General features: G+C 41.7%; 1 protein-coding gene across 1 annotated transcript in view; it reads right to left on the bottom strand.

Moving 5' to 3' along the window:
- The window catches only part of LOC115161466 (Krueppel-like factor 12), a 189,973-nt gene that overhangs the window by 134,973 nt on the left and 39,180 nt on the right, over positions 1-15,820 (bottom strand). Inside the window, exon 3 of the mRNA XM_029712456.1 lies at positions 3,030-3,111. Within this exon, the coding sequence (XP_029568316.1) occupies positions 3,030-3,111 (82 nt within the window). The remainder of the gene's footprint in view (positions 1-3,029; positions 3,112-15,820) is intronic.

Raw genomic sequence — 15,820 nt, forward strand, 5'->3', positions numbered from 1 at the left:
CAAATTCATGAAGTGAATTGGAATTAGACCAATTCCCAACCTAATTCAGAATTGATCCCCAAGCCTATCACGGACATTATGTCTGCGATTACAAAATATATTAGAATCAACAAGTTATTGACAACACATGAAGGAAAATAAATCATAGCTGTATATACTGACGACAGCCATCACTAAAAATAAAACATGGGCTGGACTCTTATGCACATACACACAGCTGTAACCGCTACACAAAGCTCTGTTGTAACCTAGCAACAGCTTCTGCACAGTAGAAGACCAATTCATGTCTCTACTTTAGCTGACTCATTTTTAGACCAAAGAGCATTTAACTTATGTTTGGGGAAAAACAATAATATAAAATAACGTTGGACTCCTGTAATAAATAGTCCACAAAGTACCCAGCGGCCAAAACTAATTGCAATGACAAAATTACAAATTGCTATGCCTGCTGCAAAGAGGAATGGTACAAGACCTACACTTCACTTCACTACAGCATGCAGCCCGTCAAAGTGCATCTTAGATCTTCTTTTGGTTTTTCTGCACCTTACGTGTGGAATGATCTACAATGCACTTTAAAATTGGAGGAATTGGGGCCTCTCGGGCATTTCAGATGGTTGATAGGGGACCTTTTTACTAAAGAATGTGTCTGTTTTTTTATGATTGTGTTTTGCTTTTCGCATATTGTGCATAATAATGTGTATATGAATGTGTAGTTTAATGTGTTTATTGTATTTTAATGTGTATTGTTGTGCTATACAGGTGTCATCTGGAAAAGAGACCTTGGTTTCAGCATTGACTCCCTGTCAAAATAAAGGTTAAATTAAAAGGTAACTGATTATGCAAATTAACAGAAAAGCAAAGGATGAAACGGACTTAACGCCCATGAAAAGTGTCCGTTTTTTGCATACTGTGTGGTCACACAGTTTGGAGGGAAGGTATGCTCAGGCGGCAAGAGCATCATGTAACAGGAAGTGTATTAAGATAATCGAGACAGAGAGAGAGGGAAAGAGTCTTTGTTTTTCACTTCTTATTCTGCTAGGACTCATATTGTTACATACTTACAGTATAACGAAATTGTTGAAGCAGTTGTTACAATTTGTTCTGACTATATATATCTACATTTACTTTTCATGCCAGTCATGAATTGAACTAAAGTGAGAGAGGATTGAAACAGAAAGTCTGTCTGAGGGGTATAGTGAGAGACAGGGTGGGAGAGAAAGAAGGATGAGAGAGACTGTGTGTAGGCGTGTGAGAGATGGACAGAGAGATGGAGGGATGATAGTGTGTTTGTATAGAGGAAAGACAGTTGGTTGGTTTCAGGCATAGGGCTGAGAAAGATACATATTCCAGCATACAGTAAATTAGGGAGAGACTGAGACTCAGTGGCGCACTGCAGTTTGTGGTTTTGCCATAAGGCAAAGAGAAAAATGTGAAGTTTAATAGCTAATCTCACACTATTCTACATGTTTTGCCAGAGGCTGAGAGAAAATGCTGCTTTTTTAAAGCTAACTTCCTGCAATTCTACTCATATTGCCATGGGGCAGAGAGAAAGTGTGCAGTTGTATAGCTAATCTCATGCAATTCTACACATTTTGCATTGAGGCTGAGAGAGTTTGGCAATTTCAAAGCAAATTTCATGTTATTCTACACATTTTTCCATGATGCTGAGAGAAAATGTTGCAGTTTTACAGCAACCAAAGCCTGTGGGCCATGTGGGGTTGCGGGGTTATTAGTACGCCAGTGCTGAGACTGTGGTGTGTGTGTGTGTGTGTGTGTGTGCGTGCATGTGTGTGTGTTTTGATTTTGAATTGGAGGGAGAAAGAGAGAGAGAGCAAGAATTTAGTTTTTTAGTTTGGGGAGTTTTCCTTGTGTCTCTCCCTGAAGCAGTGACTCTGGGAGAATCTTAAATTGCATACTCGTTGCGTCCTCTCTTCTCCCCTTGCCTCCTTCTCAAAACCCATTGGAGGAGAAGGTCAGAGGGGAGGGACGTCTGGCTTTCTCATCCAATGGGTTTTGAGAGACGAGGAGAGAGGACAGAAGATGTGAGGAGTATGGAATTGAAATCTTCCCTCTGCCCCCCTGCCAACATGGACTCCCTGATGGCTACAGCAACCTCACAGTAAGTCTTCTATACATTCCTACCCCAGCTGCTTTGGCCCTCTCCTCCTCACCACCACACTCTCCAACCACTCCTCCAAGTCTTTGCACTCTTTTTCCTCTTTCTCTTTCTCTCCCTCCCCTCTTTCTCTACTTCCCTCCCTCTTTCTGTCACTCAATCTCACTCTCCCTCTCTCTCGCCCTCTCTCCCACTGTCCCTCCCCTATGTCTCTCTCCCTCCCTCCCTCCCTCGCACTCTCCCTCGCTCTCTCTTTCTCTCCCTCGCCCTCTCCCTCTCTTTCTCTCCCTCGCACTCTCTTTCTCTCCCTCGCACTCTCTTTCTCTCCCTCGCACTCTCTTTCTCTCCCTCGCGCTCTCTTTCTCTCCCTCGCGCACTCTTTCTCTCCCTCGCACTCTTTCTCTCCCTCGCACTCTTTCTTTCCCTCGCACTCTTTCTTTCCCTCGCACTCTTTCTCTCCCTCGCACTCTTTCTCTCCCTCGCACTCTTTCTCTCCCTCGCACTCTTTCTCTCCCTCGCACTCTCTCTCCCCCTCCCTCCCTCTCTCTTTCTCTCCCTCACTCTCTCTTTCTCTCCCTCACTCTCTCTTTCTCTCCCTCACTCTCTCTCTCTCCCTCACTCTCTCTTTCTCTCCCTCACTCTCTCTCTCTTTCTCTCCCTCACTCTCTCTCTTTCTCTCCCTCACTCTCTCTCTCTTTCTCTCCCTCTCTCTTTCTGTCCCTCACTCTCTCTTTCTGTCCCTCACTCTCTCTTTCTGTCCCTCACTCTCTCTTTCTCTCCCTCGCTCTCTCTTTCTCTCCCTCGCTCTCCCTCTCAAGCCTGGGAGTAATTATAGGCCTATTGCAGGGAGGAGGGAAGAAAAGAAAGGAGAAAGGAAAAAAGGGAGTTGTCTGGAAAACAACTGCTCTCTTACCCCTTGTTCCGATTCCAGGGGCTCGGCTTTGACTCGGACTGCAGGCATTCCATCAAGCATTAACATCCTGTTCTCGAGCCGTCTGTGGAGGAAGAGAGGAAGGGGGAGGCGGTGTAAGACGGACGCTGAGTTTGACCATGACTAAGCATCTTAGTTTGACACACATAGCATCGTACGTCAGCTCATGTTTTTTACTGTATTTCTGACTAAAAGAACAGTAAACTGTGTAAAAATAAATAAAGTGGCACACTTACACATGCTTAGGGCTTAAATGCTTACAATTAGCTAAATAGCCAGGCATTGTGCTGTACATCCTGTATGTACACTGACAAACATAAACATGAGCACAACGACATATACCAAGAAACAGTCACATATAAGAACACACACACAGTCCACTCTCTCTCTGTCTAAACAAGTCACAGCTTTCTGTTTGTTACTACTGTGTTCACTGACATCACTTGTCTGCATGATTGTTCCGGTATGTTTACAAATAATACATTTGTAATAGACATACAGTATAGTGACCATATCGATATTCCCATAAAACTAATGCACAGGAGCACAACCATGGAGATCCTGTTAATTTATATTGGCACAACCATACAATATGTATGCATCTCAACACCATATCCCATAAATAGTGCACTACTTTTGACTAGAGCAATATACACTGAGTGTACAAAACATTAGGAACACCTTCCTAATATTTAATTGCAGTGTCACGTCCTGGCCAGTATAAGGGTTAATTGTTATTGTGGTTTGGTCAGGACGTGGCAGAGGGTATTTGTTTTATGTGGTTCGGGGTGGTGTTTTTCTAGAAGGGCATTTGATTTATGTATTCTGGGGTTTTTGGGCACTGTTTGATATTCATGTAATTCTATGTTTAGGTAATTGGGGTGGAGACTCTCAATTGAAGGCAGGTGTGGTCTATTTGCCTTTGATTGAGAGTCCCATATATTAGGGTGTGTTTGTATGTTGTGGGAGATTGTTCTGTGTTTAGCTGTGTGCCTTGCCAGACTGTTATTTTGTCGTAGTGTTTCAGTGTACGTGTTTGTTGTTTTCAGGTTTCCTTCTTTATTTAATAAAGAGGATGAGTACACTTATTTCTGCTGCATTTTGGTCCTCCTTTCCCAACGACAACCGTGACATGCAGCCCTTTTGCCCTCAGAACATCCTCAATTCGTCTGGGCATGGACTCCACAAGTAATTCATGCAAGCAGTAAAATCAGATAAAAAAAACCCCATAAAAATACACCTTATGGAAAAGAGGCACAGACACAAGCACAGACACAAGCAATATACACACATGTACACACGGGATTGTGTGTTTTATGTGGTAATAGAGTTGTGGCCTGAGGGCACACACTTAATGTGTTGTGAAATGTAATGTTATGTTTTTAATTGTATAAAACTACCTCCATTTTGCTGGACCCCAGGAACCCCTGCCTTGGCAGCAGCTAATGGGGATCCATAATAAATACAAAGCTTTCAAATAAAATCTAATTTTATTTGTCACATGAGTCGAATACAACAGCTTACAGTGAAATGCTTACTTATAAGCCGTTAACCAACAATGCAGTTTTAAGAAAAATAAGTGTTAATTAAAAAAATATATATATTTTTTTTAAATAACAAATAATTAAAGAGCAGCAGTAAAATAACAATAGGGAGGCTACATACAGGGGGTACCGGTACAGAGTCAATGTGCGGGGGCACAGGTTAGTTGAGGTAATTGAGGTAATATATACATGTAGGTGGAGTTTAAGTGACTATGCATAGACAAACAGAGTAGCAGCAGTGTAAAAGAGGGGGGTCTTTTAGAGGATCTGAGGACACATGCCAAATCTTTTCAGTCTCCTGAGGGGGAATAGGCTTTGTCATGCCCTCTTCACGACTGTCTTGGTGCATTTGGACCATGATAGTTTGTTGGTGATGTGGACACCAAGGAACTTGAAGCTCTCAACCTGCTCCACTACAGACCTGTTGATGAGATTGGGGGTCCGCTCGGTCCTCCTTTTCCTGTAGTCCACAATCATCTCCTTTGTCTTGATCACGTTGAGGGAGAGGTTGGTATCCTGGCACCACACTGCCAGGTCTCTGACGACCTCCCTATAGGCTGTCTCATCATTGTCGGTAATCAGGCCTAACACTGTTGTCGTCGGGAAAACTTAATGATGGTGTTGGAGTCGTGCTTGGCCATGCAGTCATGGGTGACCACAGAGTACAGGAGGGGACTGAGCACACACCCCTGAGGGGCCTCTGTGTTAAGGATCAGCGTGGAAGTTGTGTTGTTACCTACCCTTACTACCTGGGGGCGGCCCGTCAGGAAGTCCAGGATCCAGTTGCAGAGGGAGGTGTTTAGTCCCAGGGTACTTAGGTTAGTGATGATATTTCAGGGCACTATGGAGTTGAAAGCTGAGCTGTAGTCAATGAATAGCATTCTCACGTAGGTGTTAATTTTGTCCAGTTGGGAAAGGGCAGTCTGGAGTGCAATAGAGATTGCATCATCTGTGGATCTGTTGGGTCGGTATGCAAGTTGGAGTGGGTCTAGAGTTTCTAGGATAATGGTGTTGATGTGAGCCATGACCAGTCTTTACACTTCATGGCTACTGCCGTGAGTGCTACGGGTTGGTAATCATTTAGGCAGGTTACCTTGGTGTTTTTGGGCATAGGGACTATGGTGGTCTGCTTGAAACATTGGTATTACAGACTCGGTCAGGGACAGGTTGAAAATGTCAGTGAAGACAATTGGCAGGTGGTCAGCGCATGCTCGGAGTACACGTCCTGGTAGTCCATCTGGCCCTGCCGTCTTGTGAATGTTGACCTGTTTAAAGGTCTAACTCACATCAGCTTTTTTATAAAAGGCAATTTTTTCTCTGACATTCAAATACTATGGTAGGTTCATGCAATGCTTTTAACATAAAAGAGATCTCTCAACCCCTACTCTTGTCCATGGTGGTCTGCGAACCCACAACCTTCTGGCCCGTAGTCCTGTGCTCTATCAGAATTTCGGCATTACCATGTAATGCTTACAAGACGAACAGTTTCTAAAACGGCATATTTAAAGGGCTCTGGTCTGTCCAAGAAGTGTGAGTAAACGGTAGACATGTTCTCTGCTATCCACTTTGTTTTAATTATTATTTTGTGCATAGGGGAGTTATTTTACTTTTTATTTTAGCATTCAGGGAGAGTTTAGGTAAAGTATTTTTTGCTAAAGGGATGACAATCCATTTATATTTCAGAGAGGTCTGATTTTCTCCATGTAACCCTTATTATAAATAATGTTCACTCCCTAAAGCATATTTGAAACAAGAAAGTACTATGTATGTGTTACTAAATCGGAATCTTACTATATCCTTCACAGTCACATAAGCATACAGTACAAACACACACACCATACATCCATATCACCAATCAGCCATCAATCTGCCCCACAGAAACCTTTCACAATAACAGATACACAAAGAACACTCATCCAATAATGTGGGCAGCTCCTCAGCATTAGCAGTAGTATGAAGACGTGTGTGTGTGTGTGTGTGTGTGTGTGTGTGTGTGTGTGTGTGTGTGTAAAACACCAGGGTAAATTCCTAGTGGCAATGCGCCATCAGCGCTCTATTTTGCTCCCCTCTCCTCCTCCTCACATTGCTAGAGGCTGGAGTGAGGCTCCACCCATGATTGCCATAGCAACGCTATCTAGGCCCAAGACCTACAGCCGAAGGACATCCTGGACAACAATACAATAGCTCCAAAGCCAGGACTACTTGGGGGATTCAGACCCACAAACACACACACACACACACACACGTTGTCATGTCTCATGCAAGGTTACTCATCACGTATGAAGTGTGGTTCCGTGTGGTTTGTGTGCATGTGGTTATCCGGGTATTCAGGCTGATAGCCTAAAGGCTCAGACTTTACTGTTTCCATCTACTGTACTGGGCCATGGCGTCGGTGGACCTGCTCTAACTTGGGGTCAAGCCCAGGCCACTGGTACTTTTCAGCCTTCATTTACATACTGTATCAATGGCTAACTGTGAACTTTAATGATCCTGATGGAAACACAATAACACTAGAGCTGACATTAACATAAAACACTGGCGACACCCTAGTGTGAGGGGATGTCCTAGTGGAAATGCACCATGAGAAAAGTTTTTTTCTCTCCTTTCAATTGATCACCTCACAGACATACACAATGTTTAACTCTACAACTACTAAAGCAGTCATTTTGACTGCTATGAATAAAACAAATATGTATTACTCTACAATTTTTAAAGTCATGCACCCCTCCGTTCTTGACTTTTCCTAAATAAGTCTACCGTAATTTCCAGACTATTAAGCACACCTGAATATAAGCCGCACCCACTGAATAAAAAAAATATATATTATTTTGAACATAAATAAGCTGCACATGTCTATAAGCCGCAGGTGCCTACCGATACATTGAAACAAATTAACTTTACATAGGCTTTAACGAAACACGGCTTGAAACAAAAATAAATAGACTTTAACGAAACACGGCTTGTAACAAAAATAAATAGGCTTTAACGAAACACGGCTTGTAACAAAAACAAAAAAATAGCAGTAAACAGTAGCCTACCAAGAAAGTCATTGGTCACCACCTTCCTCCTCCTGTGCACTGAAACCATCTCCTTCGGTGTCGGAGTTGAATAGCCTCAGAATTGCTTCATCTGATATTGGATCGTTTTCATTGTCGCTCTCATCACTTTCATCCGGAGGCAAATCCCCCGCTGAGCCCTCTTCAACACGCAGCAGTCCAGCCTTTCGAAACCCATTGATGATAGTGGATTTTTTTACAATGCTCTATGCTGTCAGGACCCACAAATTTGAAAGCGGGAAAAATCCATATATTAGCCGCGTCATTGTTTAAGCCGCGAAGTTCAAAGTGTGGGAAAAAAGTTGCGGCTTATAGTCCGGAATTTACGGTATATAACACTGTCAGTGTTAGAATCTTAATATCACAAACAGAACTGGAGTTTTAACCAGTTTAAGGTTTTCCCCTGTTGCACCCTCCTCCCAATCACACCAATAATTGCCTCGAAACTGAACCAAACTATACAGAAATCAATTAGACACATAACAGATAAGTAAATAAATTATGTAAAGTATGATGGGGAGAAAGTAGGTGAATGGGTGAGTTGATGAGCGACAGGAAGTGAACAATGCATAATTATGTAATCACCAATTGTGATTGAAGAACAGGGCGGGCCATTCTATTGTATTGATTTGTTCTATTTATTATCTCAAAATGGTATGTACCCTATATCAGTCAACCAAATCGAAATAGTCTTATCAGTCTACTCTCTGAGTGTGCATAATTGTACCTGCTGAACGGCTTTCAATATCTGGGAAAATATCCACATCAGGCACCAGGTGAGCGAGTGTCAGAAAATGTGGTAATGAGGCTTGTGGAACCTTACAATGGCAAGGGGAGAAATGTCACCATGGACAATTTCTTCTCTTCACTGTAATTGGCCGGCACCATGAACAAAGTGATCCCTCCCTCTGCGCAAAATAAGGCACCTGCACAGCCGTTGTACTCCACAATGGTTCTGAAGAATGACAAGAACACAATAAAATAAAATAGTATTTGTAACATGCGCCGAATACAACAGATGTAGACGTAACCATGAAAAGCTTACTTACAAGCCCTTAAACATCAATGAAGTTGAAAAAAAATAGTTAACTTCTTTGGGATAGGGGGCAGTATTTTAACGGCCGGATAAAAAACGTACCCGATTTAATCTGGTTACTGCTCCTGCCCAGAAACTAGAATATGCATATACTCTAAAGTTTCTAAAACTGTTTGAATGGTGTCTGTGAGTATAACAGAACTCATATGGCAGGCCAAAACCTGAGAAGATTCCATAAAGGAAGTGCCCTGTCTGACAATTTGTTGTCCTTCTGTTGCATCTCTATCAACATTACAGCATCTGTGCTGTAACGTGACACTTTCTAAGGCTTCCATTGGCTCTCTAAAGCCGCTAGAAAGTGGAATGGGGTGTCTGCTGTCTCTGGGCAAAGTACAACAGCTCTGTTTGTGAGTGGTCATCCTGGTGACAGTGAAATTGAGATGCGCGGTCACGAGACTTCTCAATGTTTTTCTTTCTCTCTCTGAATGAATACAACGTTGCCCGGTTGGAATATTATCGCTATTTTACGAGAAAAATAGCATAAAAAATTATTTTAAACAGCGTTTGACATGCTTCGAAGTACGGTAATGGAATATTTAGATTTTTTTGTCACGAAATGAGCTCGAGCGTCACCGTTTGGATAGTTACCTGAACGCATTAACAAAACGGCGGCATTTGGATATATTAAGGATTATTTGGAACCAAAACAACATTTATTGTTGAAGTAGAAGTCCTGGGAGTGCATTCTGACGAAGAACAGCAAAGGTAATACATTTTTCTAATAGTAATTCTGAGGTTAGGTTGTCCCAAACTTGGTGGGTGTCAAATTAGCTAGCCGTGATGGCTGAGCTATGTACTCAGAATATTGCAAAATGTGCTTTCGCCGAAAAGCTATTTTAAAATCTGACACCGCAATTGCATAAAGGAGTTCTGTATCTATAATTCTTAAAATAATTGTTATGTATTTTGTCAACGTTTATCGTGAGTAATTTAGTAAATTCACCGGAAGTTTTCGGTGGGTATGCTAGTTCTGAACATCACATGCTAATGTAAAAAGCTGTTTTTTGATATAAATATGAACTTGATTGAACAAAACATGCATGTATTGTGTAACATAATGTCCTAGGAGTGTCATCTGATGAAGATCCTCAAAGGTTAGTGCTGCATTTAGCTGTGTTTTGGGTATTTGGGATGCATGCTAGTTGCTTGGAAATGGCTGTGTGTTTTTTTTGTGTCTAACATAATCTAATGTTGTGCTTTCGTTGTAAAGCCTTTTGGAAATCGGACAACGTGGTTCGATTCAGGAGAAGTGTATCTATAAAATGGTGTAAAATAGTCCTATGTTTGAGAACTTTGAATTATGACGTTTTGTGGTTTGAAATTTGGTGCTCTGATTTGTCACTGGCTGTTGAATAGTGTGGGTCGATTTCGTCCCACCTCCCCTAGAGAGGTTAAGAAAGTATTTATTAAATATTAAATAAATAAATAACAATAATGAGGCTATATAGAGGGCTCAATGTGCGGGGGGTACAAGTTAGTCGAGGTTATTTTGTTCATGTAGGTAGGGGTAAAGTGACTCTGCTTAGATAACAAACAGCGAGTAGCAGCAGTGTAAAAACAAAGGGCGGGTGGTGGGGGGGTGGGGGGGTCAATGCAAATATTCCAGGTGGCCATTTGATTAATTGTCCAGCAGTCTTATGGCTTGGGGGTAAGAGCTGTTAAGGATCCTTTTGGACCTAGACTTGGCGCAGTCACGACTTCCGCCGAAGTTGGTCCCTCTCCTTGTTCGGGCGGCGTTCGGCTGTCGACGTCACCGGTTTTCTAGCCATCGCCAATCCACCTTTAATTTTCCATTTTTTTGTCTTGTCTTCCGACACACCTGGTTTCAAATCCATCATTACATGTTGTGTATTTAACTCTGTTCACCCCATGTCCTTCTCCGGAATTGTTTATTGTAATGCTTGTGCACGTTATGCTGGTGTGTAACGGGTTTTGTTTACCCATTGATATATTGTTCTGCTTACGGTGGTTTTGTTTATTAAACTGCGCCGTTGTAAATCCGTTTTTGCTCTCCTGCGCCTGACTTCTCTGCCGCCAGTACGCACCCCCCTACAGGTTCTCCGGTACTGCTTGCCATGCGGTAGCAGAGAGAACAGTCCATGACTTGGGTGACTGGAGTCTTTGATGACGTTTAGCGCCTTCTTCTGACACAGCCTAGTACATACAGTTGAAGTCCAACTTAGGTTGGAGTCATTAAAACTCATTTTTCATGCACTCCACAGATTTCTTGTTAACAAACTATTGTTTTGGCAAGTTGGTTAGGACATCTACTTTGTGCATGACAAGAAATATTTACGACAATTGGAAACAGACACATTAATTCACTGTATCACAATTCCAGTGGGTCAGAAGTTTACATACACTAAGTTGACTGATCCTTTCAACAGCTTGGAAAATTCCAGAAAATGATGTCATGGCTTTAGAAGCTTCTGATAGGCTAATTGACAACATTTGAGTCAATTGGAGGTGTACCTGTGGATGTAGTGCGGGGAAAAAAGTATTTGATCCCCTGCTGATTTTGTACGTTTGCCCACTGACAAAGAAATGATCAGTCTATAAATTTTAATGGTAGGTTTATTTGAACAATGAGAGACAGAATAAGAACAAAAAAATGCATGTCAAAAATGTTATAAATTGATTTGCATTTTCATGAGGGAAATAAGTATTTGACCCCTCTGCAAAACATGACAGTACTTGGTGGCAAAACCCTTGTTGGCAATCAGAGGTCAGATGTTTCTTGTAGTTGGCCACTAGGTTTGCACACATCTCAGGAAGGATTTGAAGGATTTTGTCCCACTCCTCTTTGCAGATCTTCTCCAAGTCATTAAGGTTTCGAGGCTGATGTTTGGCAACGCGAACCTTCAGCTCCCTCCACAGATTTTCTATGCGATTGAGGTTCTCAACCAAGATTTGACGGTACATGGCCCCGTCCATCGTCCCTTTGATGCGGTGAAGTTTTCCTGTCCCCTTAGCAGAAAAACACCCCCAAAGCATAATGTTTCCACCTCCATGTTTGACGGTGGGGATGGTGTTCTTGGGGTCATAGGCAGCATTCCTCCTCCTCCAAACACGGCGAGTTGAGTTGATGCCAAAGAGCTCCATTTTGGTCTCATCTGACAACACTTTCAACCAGTTGTCCTCTGAATCATTCAGATGTTCATTGGCAAACTTCAGACGGGCATGTATATGTGCTTTCTTGAGCAGTGGGACCTTGCGGGCGCTGCAGGATTTCAGTCCTTCACGGCGTAGTGTGTTACCAATTGTTTTCTTGGTGACTATGGTCCCAGTTGCCTTGAAATCATTGACAAGATCCTCCAGTGTAGTTCTGGGCTGATTCCTCACCGTTCTCATGATCATTGCAACTCCACAAGGTGAGATCTTGCATGGAGCCCCAGGCTGAGGGAGATTGACAGTTCTTTTGTGTTTCTTCCATTTGCGAAAAATCACACCAAATGTTGTCACCTTCTCACCAAGCTGCTTGGCGATGGTCTTGTAGCCCATTCCAGCCTTGTGTAGGTCTACAATCTTGTCCCTGACATCCTTGGAGAGCTCTTTGGTCTTGGCCATGGTGGAGAGTTTGGAATCTGATTGATTGATTGCTTCTGTGGACAGGTGTCTTTTTTACAGGTAACAAGCTGCGGTTAGGAGCACTCCCTTTAAGAGTGTGCTCCTAATCTCAGCTCGTTACCTGTATAAAAGACACCAGGGAGCCAGAAATCTTTCTGATTGAGAGGGGGTCAAATACTTATTTCCCTCATTAAAATGCAAATCAATTTATAATTTATAATCTGAAGAACACCATCCCAACCGTGAAGAAAGGGGGTAGCAGCATCATGGGGGTGCTTTGTTGCAGGAGGGACTGGTGTACTTCACAAAATAGATGGCTTCATGAGGAATGGAAATTATGTGGATATATTGAAGCAACATGTCAAGACATCAGTCAGGAAGTTAAAGCTTGGTCGCAAATGGGTCTTCCAAATGGACAATGACCCGAGCATACTTCCAAAGTTGTGTCAGAATGGCTTAAGGACCGCAAAGTCAACGTATTGGAGTGGCCATCACAAAGCCCTGACCTCAATCCCATAGAAAATATGTGGGCAGAATTAAAAAAGCGTGTGCGAGCATGGATGCCTACAAACCTGATTCAGTTACACTAGATCTGTCAGGATGACTGGGCCAAAATTCACCCAACTTATTGTGGGAAGCTTGTGGAAGGCCACCCAGAACGTTTAACCCAAGTGAAACAATTTAAAGGCAATGCTACCAAATACGAATTGAGTGTATGTAAACTTCTGACCATTTGGGAATGTGATGAAAGATATAAAAGCTGAAATATATAATTCTCTCTACTATTATTCTGACATTTCACATTCTTAATATAAAGTGGTAATCCTAACTGAGCTAAGACAGGGAATTTTTACTAGGATTAAATGTCAGGAATTTTGAATAACTGAGTTTAAATGTAGTTGGCTAAGGTGTATGTAAACTTCCTACTTCAACTCTAGGTCCTGTATGACAGGAAGCTTGATGTACTAGGCTGTACTCACTACCCTCTGTAGTGCCATACCAGGCGGTGAGGTCAGGATGCAACAAGTCAGGATGCTCTCGATGGTGCAGCTGTAGGACTTTGTGAGGATCTGGGGACCCACACCAAATCTTTTCATTCTCCAGAGGGGGAAAAGGCGTTGTCGTGCCCTCTTCACAACTTTCTTGGTGTGTTTGTACCAATAAAGAGAGAACTGGAGACTATTTCGCACTACAACCAAACAAAGGTATGTTAAAGTGTGTCAAGCAAGTGAAATTTCCGAAGGCTTGTGTCATTTGACCATGCGTCTTGACGACCGTGCATCTTGGTGGTTTTATTTTGTCATAAAAATAAGCTGTTACCGTGTTCCAACACATATGCTTTCTGTTTCAAAGTTGTAACAGACACCCCACGAATAAACTTGATAGAACACTTGAATATTTGTTTTTGGTGTTTTTTGTTTTTACGTATAGCCTACAGTAACAAACTAATGAAAATTATATTGTGTTATTTGAAATAAAATAAAAATGTGTTCTGTTACCCAAAGCAAAATTTATATTTTTGCAATAGCGTACATGAAATGTATTAGAACTATTAGAAATGTTAAACAATTAGAACGTTGCATTCAGAATGACTCCTCGTTAGCTTGAAGAATGGTCCCTCGAGGCCCAAAGGTTCTAGTTTTAAAGGGAAAATTCACCCTGGCTCTACCACGGCATACGGTCATTACTATATTTACAAAATTAGGTTTTTGTCACAAACATCTAAATGATCCAAACCACAAGCTATAATGACCACATTTTCATTTCAGTGGTAGAATCAGGAAGTTGACTTCCTGTGCATTCGTCTGCTCATAGTGAAGCACAAAGTCCGCAACTCATAGTGAATGCAGATACCGCCCGCTTGGTAGATAGGGCATGCCCACAAACTTGGATGATGGAGTTGTTTACTTTGAATGAACAACACACACTAATCTCAGAACTTCTCTAGGCAATATTTTTTATTTTAAATTTGTTTTTCACTAATGTTTGTCATCATGTGCCTGGCTGTGCTAATTACAAACAAGCTAGTGGCTTAAAGAATTATGTTTACGGTGACCAAATATTATCAGAGGAATTTTCAGGCTGAACTGATTGAGAGGTGCAATTTCTCCTCAATCTCACATACACAACAATACACACTGTGTAACAACAGCCCTCCTAAGACTTTTCACACCTTCTGCAGCCCTTTCAACAACAGCTCCCAATATCCCTCACTGTCTCTAAACAATACACTAGCCTGTCTCTAAACACTTACCTGTAGGTCCCATGCGGTTGACACCTTTACCAACAAACGCATGTTACCCTACACCCTTCCACAAAAAGTGTAAAATGCTAACACCACAACCATGATTTTCCAGGAAAAGTGCAGTACCAGCAAATCTTCTGCAAGAGGTCCGAAGAGTTGGTGGTTAAGAAGGTCTATGAGCCCTACAACACTTTCGGCAGAGTCTTATCCAGCAGGCCACAAGCACAAAGAGTCTTAGCTTCTCCAGCCCACCATGCCAAACACCATTGCCAGTGTACCGAAGCCAGATAAAGACCAGCATAAGACCATGTAGAACCACCATAAAATAAAGAAGGATATTTTCTATCAATCTTCAAAATCTGACTGCCTTTATGGATTCACAGAAAATATTTATTTATATAAGCTGTACAGTGCTCTGTAGCATCAAACACATGTTAGAAATTCAGATATAGCCAAATAATGTTTATTTGTCAAATTATAAAATACAAAATACAGGGGAGTGTACACGATTTAATGCAAACCCCAAAAAAGAACTGGGAATTAAACAAGAATGTTTATGGTAAAATTAACATTTAAAAAAAAAAATACAGTATGAACAGTGTAGTACAGTTCAGTGTGTCTGAGTGTGTCTCAGGCGTAGTAAAGTACAGAGAACTGTAGCTACATATTGTTAGACCAGATAATGTGATTTAAGCAAATATTTTTGGTATCCATTACTGTAAATTACAGGATAGGTATGGCTTGGTGTAACGAATTTTCAACCAGCCTTAGCTCCATGAAGTAATCCTACAATGTGTACTCCGCCATCTTGTCTATTTCAAGTCTTCTTCCAGTGACATGCTGACTTTAGGTGATCCTATTCTACAGTGTAAAAAGTGGGACAGCACTGTTGTTCAACTGAAGTGCTATTTCTGATTGGTTTGACCGAAAATTATATTTTGGTTCCTTCAACCTATTCTATTCAATTTGTCTGGAATCAAATAATGAATTTGACAGATCAACGTGATTTTTTGAATTGAAGCAACACTTCTAAATTGCTTAAAAAATTATGAGCATTTGCGTTGGATAGAGAGTAGTCGAGCTGCACTTCGCTCCGCAGGTAATATTACATCTCATTAGATTACAACGGTTTGATTTGTTTGATCTGAGTAATTTTTTAGCTAGCTACTTAGCTGTCTTTGTATCAAAGATAATTGTGTAGTTTAGAGTAATTATGGAGGTTAGCTAGCCAGCTATTTTCGTCCGCCGCCCTGCGCCACCGTTCT

The sequence above is a fragment of the Salmo trutta genome, chromosome 24 (genome assembly GCF_901001165.1).
Source record: "Salmo trutta chromosome 24, fSalTru1.1, whole genome shotgun sequence".
Lineage (NCBI taxonomy): Eukaryota > Metazoa > Chordata > Actinopteri > Salmoniformes > Salmonidae > Salmo > Salmo trutta.